Source organism: Olea europaea, unplaced genomic scaffold (assembly GCF_002742605.1).
Source record: "Olea europaea var. sylvestris unplaced genomic scaffold, O_europaea_v1 scaffold2103, whole genome shotgun sequence".
Lineage (NCBI taxonomy): Eukaryota > Viridiplantae > Streptophyta > Magnoliopsida > Lamiales > Oleaceae > Olea > Olea europaea.
The window spans coordinates 87369-95006 of NW_019238971.1; the positions used below are offsets into that span (position 1 = coordinate 87369).

The following is a 7638-nucleotide window of genomic DNA, read 5'->3' on the forward strand; positions in this document are numbered from 1 at the left end:
ACATGTCTTAATGTGCTGTACTAGGCTTACGTGTACACGGGTGAGTCCGATATCTGTTGACAACATATTCTGGGGTCAATAATTATCATTTTGTATAAGGCTAAGCAATTTCAACCTCCATTTTTGTCTTCAATTGTTAGTATTTATAAATTTTATATTTGTGATGGAAAAGTGAATAATATTACGTCGAAATGTACATATAAAAAAGATTTGAATTTTTATAAATAATTTACAAACATCAGCCAAACATTAGTTAATTGTGTGGTTTTTCTTTTTACAAAAAGGTCTGCTCAATGGAGAAAATATTGTAACGCGTGTACAGCGTTGTCTTCGCACATTTTTCTGATAGTTACTACATGATAAACCACCTTAACCAAGAATCGGAGAATTTCGAAATATTCCAGAAAGAAGCAAGATGATGATGATGATGCAGAATTATGATTATCAAATAGCCATAAAAAATGAAGTCATTTTTGGGTGCCCATTTGGAGCTCCATCTCTACAGAGAAAAAGGAGAAATTACCTGAATGCACAAGCCTCTCCTTCCAGAACCCAAGTACCAATTTTATATTTTTATTTTTTTTCGCTATGACGTAATTGTTTCATATTGTGCCAATTATCATTTACGCTTATTGACTTGATTTGGATTTTTGCATAAATCTTATGTAGAGGATAATGGAGAATATAGCAGTGAGTGGGGAAGTAGGTGGTGCTGGTGGTGCTTACTCATATAATGCTTTGAAAAGACTCGACCAGTTGTGGTCTAGCATTTGCTCCCCTCCAACGTGTAAGTACTAGTTAGTATATGTGTATAAATATTTCTGGTTGCAATGAATTTTCATATTGACTTGGAACAAAACTTAATATAAAGATTTGATTTGTAGCGATCCCGGAACCCCAACAAGTAGTTTCAAAGGTTCCCGGTTTATTTCACGATTCTGATCAGGCTGAAAAATATGTGGGTACGTTTGACATCGTAGTTTGTGGAGGTACATTGGGAATCTTCATTGCAACTGCATTGAGTTCTAAAGGTCTACGAGTTGGAATTGTAGAAAGGACTATACTGAAAGGGGTATCACATGGTGTTGTAGGCTTTGGTAATTAGTAATTTATGAAGAGATAAATGTTTTTTAATTATAATTATTTGTTGTTAATCATCAGAGAGAACAAGAATGGAATATATCGAGGAAAGAACTTTTGGAGCTCGTTGAAGTTGGCATTCTAGCAGAAGATGACATTGACCATGCTATCTCTTCCAGTTTTAATCCCGTACGCTCTTGAGTAGCAGTGCTAAATATTTTAGTTTCAGACTCGTGTCGTGTCTATAAATCTAACTGATTCATTATAATTGATATAATACTTACATTTCTATCCCCCGCCCCCCCCACCACCCATTTATAAGATACATTAAAGAAGCAATTTGTTGCCATTAGCAATGTGCTTTTATGTCAATTGATTTTGAATGAACTTTGCAGAACAGATGTGGATTTGAGGGAAGGGGCGAGATTTGGGTTCGTGATATCCTTAATCTTGGTGTTTCGTAAGCTATTAATTGTGTTGTTATACTTTGTAGACAAGCCGTATCTTTAGTAATCTATATTTGAATTAGCCTCGCATTTTTCAAACATTTTATGCCGGCTGTTATTATTTTTATGAGTACTTCAAAGTCTTATTTCTCATTTCCTATGTTATTACAGTCCGGTGAAGCTTATTGAGATCATGAGAGAGCGTTTCAATTCCCTCGGTGGTATCATCTTTGAGGACTGCAGTGTATCTCGCATATGCACATATGATGATTCAGCTGTAAGAGTGCCAATAATTGCTGTAAAATAGTATCGATGTGAATAATTTATCGGGCTTAGCAGACATATATAGATTCTTGGTAAAACAATGAAAGAAATGCATACACGAGTGTTAGATGAATGAGAAGCAGGAAATCTTGGGATAATAAGAACTGGCCAGTATACTCACTGCAAATGTCTTCAACTTGCATTATTATTCTCACCTTACTTCCTGCAGGTGTTACAATTAGCTGATGGAAAGATTTTGTCATCACGTCTCATCATTGATGCGATGGGGAATTTTTCCCCCGTGGTAAAACAGGTTGAACTTTCCTATAATAGCATTTAATCTACTCGAGGCTTAGTACTAATCTTAGAAACCTTGTTAATCGCACTTCTAATTTCAGCTTTTTAGTTATTAATTGATTCTTTTTTTTTTTTAAATAGTTTATTTGCTAATAATTGGTAGTGAATGCATTTATCGAACTGTTTCTAAAGCATTCAAATTCTAACAGATTAGACGTGGTAGGAAACCAGATGGGGTTTGCCTAGTTGTTGGTTCTTGTTGTCGCGGTTTCAAGGACAATTCTACAAGTGATGTCATATTTAGTAATGCTTCTGTGAAGAGCGTTGGAATGTCATCGGTACAATATTTCTGGGAGGTAATATGTGTGAGAAGTGTTTTTGTGCACGTCTTGCTAGCCTTGTTTCAATGAGTTTAATCATTTTAAATAAACTGCTTAATCTAATGTTTGGCAGGCATTTCCTGCTGGATCGGGTCCTCTGGATCGAACGACGTATATGTTCACCTACGTTGATCCTCAACCAGGATGCCCAAAATTGGAGGAGTTACTAGAAGATTATTGGGACTTGATGCCGAAGTATCAGGTTGTAATCCTCAATTATGGCACACAAACCTTATCATTATGAGTTCCTAAAAATGCGATGTTTATGAAAGTTGCATGAACACTGAGTCGTATATGGAGATTTTCACAGGGCACGTCTCTTGACAATCTGGACATCTTGAGAGTGATATATGGCATTTTTCCTACATACCGTGAGAGGTAAAGGTTTAAAATTCATGAGTTACATTGAGATAATTGTTGCCTGTATGATATAATCGATATTTCAGACATCCAATCAGATCATAATGAGAATTTGATAATGCCTTGAGTAACTCTAAATCATTCCTCTTTTTGATAATTAATAGACAAAAAAATCATGAATATGTAGTTTTTGCATTTTTATTTAGTAAATATAAATTCTTCTCTGACTAATTCTTGAGCAGCTTATTTATTCTGACTTACTCTTCTCTGTTGTCCTTTTACTGATTTCACAGTCCATTGCCAGCAGCATTTGATCGTGTTCTACAGGTAATTTACTTCACATCCTCGCAAAAATCCACGGCATATGATTTTTCATTTGTCTACTGAGTGCTGACTGAGTATGATGTCTACAGTTTGGGGATGCTAGCGGCGTACAATCACCTGTTTCTTTTGGTGGTTTCGGGAGCTTGACCAGGCATCTTGGCAGATTAACAATGGGTATACAATTATTTTATTGTTTTTGTATCTCTTCATTATCTTGTTTTATGCAATATCAATTTTTCAAGGGAGAAATCAGCATTAATTCTTTCATGCTTTGCATTACATGTGATAAATGTGTTGTAATGCAAAGCATGAAACAGAACCTACCAACCGGGGTGGGGGGGGTGGGGGGTGATACATGCTTTCTAATAACTTGCAATCCTGTGACATAGAAACACGTTTAAGATGTAAAATATGCACAACAGTAAAAAACATACCAATTAATCAAGGGGGAAAACATGCATGCTATAATTACCAACAGATGGATGTTTTACATCTTAGCATGTGTTTCTATTTCATGAGATTTTAAGTTATTACATCCGTACTGCTTAATGTTTTCTTGTATACCTTTTTATCAATCGAATTCTTTTTTATTTACGGAGAGCAAAAAAAGGTGTGCTTAAAGCAAAGTTGTCAGCATAGTGAACCCTCAAAGAAGAGAATTTTCTGTACCTACCTATACCTCTATCATGTCAAAATAGCCCCAAGAAACTCAAGAGTGTGATGTTCCCCTAATGAGAAATAATTTTACATTTCAATCATGTAATGTTCTCCTTCACATACGTCAGAATACCTTTGAGCATGTTTGGCTGAGCTTAAGAGTAGCCGAACTTACTTTCAAATGAATTTTAGTTTTCAACCATGTTTGGACAGGATAGCTTTTTCATACCTATAAGTGAAAAAATGGAATTATTTGACAGTGTGGTGGAAGTTAGTTTCAAAATAAATGTCTTATTTCCATCTCTGGTCTCACTTATACGTGCTTAGAAAGTGAATTGCATGTATCCTTCTTTCAGCAAATTAACACGTTCTCTTGATTTATAATAATGCTGGCATAGTTTGTCCCCATATGTACAAAAACCCCATGGAACTCGACCTATCCAGAAAATTGAATATAGCTTTCTAAATAAAATGTTTTTCTTTTGATATGCGGTAACAAGACCAAGAAGTCTGCTGATATATGAGTTTTTCTTTTTCCTGATATACAAGGCATATATGAAGCGATCGACGGCAATTTTCTGGATGCCAAGAGTTTATCGCTGTTGAATCCATACATGGTGAGTTTATTTCCTTTGTAAAACATCAAAAGGCGTATGCTTCTATTATATTGATAAAACATAATGTGCAGCCTAACTTAAGTGCATCCTGGCTGTTTCAAAGAGCCATGTCAGCCAAAAAACAGTCCAATGTTTCACCTAATTTCATCAACGAGCTTCTGTACGCAAATTTTGAAAGTATGCAGGTATTCTTGTTGTATGAAGCTACGTTCATATAGAATTTCATCCCCATCAGCGTCTTTTATCCTTCCAATGTTCTCACATTTGTTAAAATCTACCAGAAATTAGGGGATCCAGTGCTGAGACCATTTCTTCAGGTTAATCTGTCTTTCGTTCCATTCTTTATTTCATCTTGTGAATTTGTAGAGAAACTAATATTTGCTATGCATGTCTCTGTTTTGATACAGGATGTTATACAATTCGGACCTCTTGTGAAGACACTGGGACTCGTAATGCTAAATAGGCCTCAGATTATACCATCAATATTCAAGCAGGTACTATACTAATTACTTGCTTTTTTAACTGTGACAGATGTCTTCATTTTGACAGCAGTCAGTGTGTTTTCTTAAAGTTGGTAATAAACCAGGAGAAATCTTGTCACCTCTTTGCATGTGTTATATGTTCCTTCCTCTATACTTCTTTATATATAAATTATCTTCGGAATCCAAAAATTTGTGTATTGTGCATAGTGTGGGGAAATAAGTGAAATTAGTCTTGTTAAAGACATCAAAAATGCATTCTGGGCAGTGCCCAACTGTCCACTGATGACATCATGGTATGAGAAACCTACATAGTCCAAAATAATTGTCCAGTTGATTCTCAGATATTACATGGATTTCCTTTGTTCGGAGGCTTATGAGCTTATAAGCTTAGCAATTGAATCAGGGCATGTTTGGTACTTGGTAATCGACAAAATTCCACAATATAGTAAACAAGATTTTAACTCTTTTTCATTCCTAATGCTATTCAACTTTATCCAATCTTCCTTACTGAACATTTCGTCATTATCTAACATCATCCCGTAGTCACATCTAGATGTTCAACACCCATTATTTTACTACAGTTAAAAGAGGACTTGTACTTTGGTTTTGCTTTGCAGGTAGGTATTCCCGTGCTTCTCGAATGGTCGGGACATTTTTTCATGTTGGGATATTATACTTTTCTTTCCACCTTCTTCGACCCTGCGATAAGGTAATAAAATTTCACCTATCATGTCTAATCTATTCTTTCGATGAAGAGCATGAAACCTTCAACACTTCTCATTGTGGGGATTTTATTGTACAAGTATTTTGCAAACGATATAAAGACTTGCTACATAAATTGTTGTAGGCCATTGTTAAACACATTTCCAGCTAAAATGAAATACGAATGGAGGCGTCGGCTCGATGCCTGGAAATATGGAGCTGGTTTAGACTACAAATTGAGTAATCTGGGAAAAGATAGTAGAGAAGAATGATGCTGATAGAGAGACAGCAGATGCATTCTTGAGTTTAGTGTATGCTTTAGCTGTTATTCATCCAATAAATCTGTCCGGATGATTTGGACAGAACATATCACTCATTTTTTGTATTATTTAGCAGTTACAGCTAAATTACTGCAATAGAAAGAGACAATTGTATGAACAATTTTTTGTTTTAACAACTAGAAGAAAAAGAAAAGGTGATTATTTTAATGTAATTTCCTGTGATTCATTTTAAGCTCCTGTTTGGTGTAGCAAAACTAAAATTTTAGCAGATTTTGATTAAAAAAATAATAATAATAACAAGATGTTTGGTTGAAAAGTTGATAAAAATTTTGTATCTAATTAAAATGTATAGTGAAAATTAATTGTTAAATTTGACTTACATTTTTGGTTAAATCGTATCATTAGGAGAAAGAAAAAAAGAAAAAATCTGATAGTACAAAAAACTCGAGAGCAAAATTTTCAGACCTTTTATTACATCATAGATAAGAAATTACATCACGAAAAACTCATTCCTTAACATTGACTTGTAAATAAAGGTGCTCAATTTACTTATTAAGGCAGATTTTTTAGAATATGGTGTGAAATTCCCAAGGAATTGTTACAATATATTGTCCCATCAAATTTAACTTGGGTGACTTTATGGAATCAATCTTCTGAGTATGTTGTTCAAATGGAAGTAACACGCCCCAATACCCATATCACCTCGCAATGAGGGTCTCTTAAGAAGGGACATTTACTCTTGACATTATTATCACATTATTAGTTAAAATTCACTCTTAAATCTAAATTTAAGCAGAGGGTGCCCAAATGAGTTTAAACTGATTAAGCGGAACTTTTAAGATGCGAGGGTATTCCAGAAGGAAATTTCCATTTGTACAGAATTTCAATTCTCAGAGTTCTATTAGAATAGACACATGTATGGGGTCCATGTATGATAAAAAAAATGCCAAAAAATATCACACACCCACACCCACTATGAGTTGTTTGGAAAAATTATATGACTTTCCTTTCTGTAAGTGCAGTACGACTCATTCTAGAAAGGATTACTTGATCCAATACTATTACGTAAAATTCACCCTTGTAAGAAAAACATGTCTAATGTGGTTATTAATCCGCCAAATAGATGTCCCACCAATGCAGGAAGAAGACTCAAATGCTGTCAACGAATGCTTCTGCAGGTCAACGAGGTTTATGTTTTCGCCTATTCCCATTAGGACAAGAATAAAGTCACTTGTACAATGTTTATACACAACTTGGTTGACAACAAGTGTGTAGAAAAAATCATAGCAATTGATTTTAAAAATAGTTTTTAAAATAAATGGACGTAATATTTGCCAATTCATGCATTGTAAACTAAGTTATAAAATAAATTATACAAGTAGCATGATTTTTAGAACGAAAGCCTTTCAACTTTATTTTATTTACAAGATTTGTTAGGTCTATTACTTTTTCTCACAAGTAAAATAATTACTTATTTGTATGTTTTAGGATACCATTGAGTTAGATGGTTTCGATTTTTATACTTTTATTTTAAATCGAACATTATCAGTACAATTAGGAATGACAATCGGGCTCGTCGGCTTGGGCCGCTGTGACTCGACTTGGGCCTTGGTAGACCCGAGCCCCATTTTGGGGATACGGGCTTTGCCATAGCTGGCCCGCGAGCTTTTAAAAAATTATAATAAAAAAATAATAATTAAAATTTTGAAGCTGCTTAAAAGGCAGCCAAGCAGCTTAGGATAATTAAA

General features: G+C 34.6%; 1 protein-coding gene across 2 annotated transcripts; it reads left to right on the top strand.

Annotated features, from left to right (window-relative positions):
- Nucleotides 1–268: 268 nt before the first annotated feature.
- On the top strand, nt 269–6097 carry LOC111380178. Of its 2 annotated transcripts, none has more exons than XR_002700144.1 (18): nt 269–556; nt 670–787; nt 885–1072; nt 1162–1269; nt 1476–1540; nt 1698–1803; nt 2020–2103; nt 2297–2443; nt 2541–2669; nt 2778–2845; nt 3121–3154; nt 3241–3325; nt 4358–4425; nt 4497–4602; nt 4707–4742; nt 4833–4919; nt 5525–5616; nt 5755–5797. XR_002700144.1 is itself a non-coding variant. In XM_023003668.1 (18 exons), exons 1-18 carry the CDS (start codon nt 416–418, stop codon nt 5879–5881), a joined length of 1797 nt encoding a protein of 598 aa, XP_022859436.1. In that variant the 5' UTR covers nt 272–415; the 3' UTR covers nt 5882–6097. The 2 variants fall into 2 exon arrangements, 1 of the variants encoding a protein (XP_022859436.1); XM_023003668.1 differs by having other exon boundaries at nt 272–556; nt 4497–4610; nt 5755–6097.
- Nucleotides 6098–7638: the final 1541 nt, after the last annotated feature.

What these genes read in the sequence shown, in the direction of transcription:
- LOC111380178 (XM_023003668.1), top strand. Translation starts at nt 416, where the DNA reads ATGATGATGATGATGCAGAATTATGATTATCAAATAGCCATAAAAAAT. An exon ending in CATTTGCTCCCCTCCAACGT is followed by an intron (nt 788 to 884) that starts GTAAGTACTAGT and finishes TTTGATTTGTAG; the next exon opens with CGATCCCGGAACCCCAACAA. An exon ending in GCACATATGATGATTCAGCT is followed by an intron (nt 1,804 to 2,019) that starts GTAAGAGTGCCA and finishes TACTTCCTGCAG; the next exon opens with GTGTTACAATTAGCTGATGG.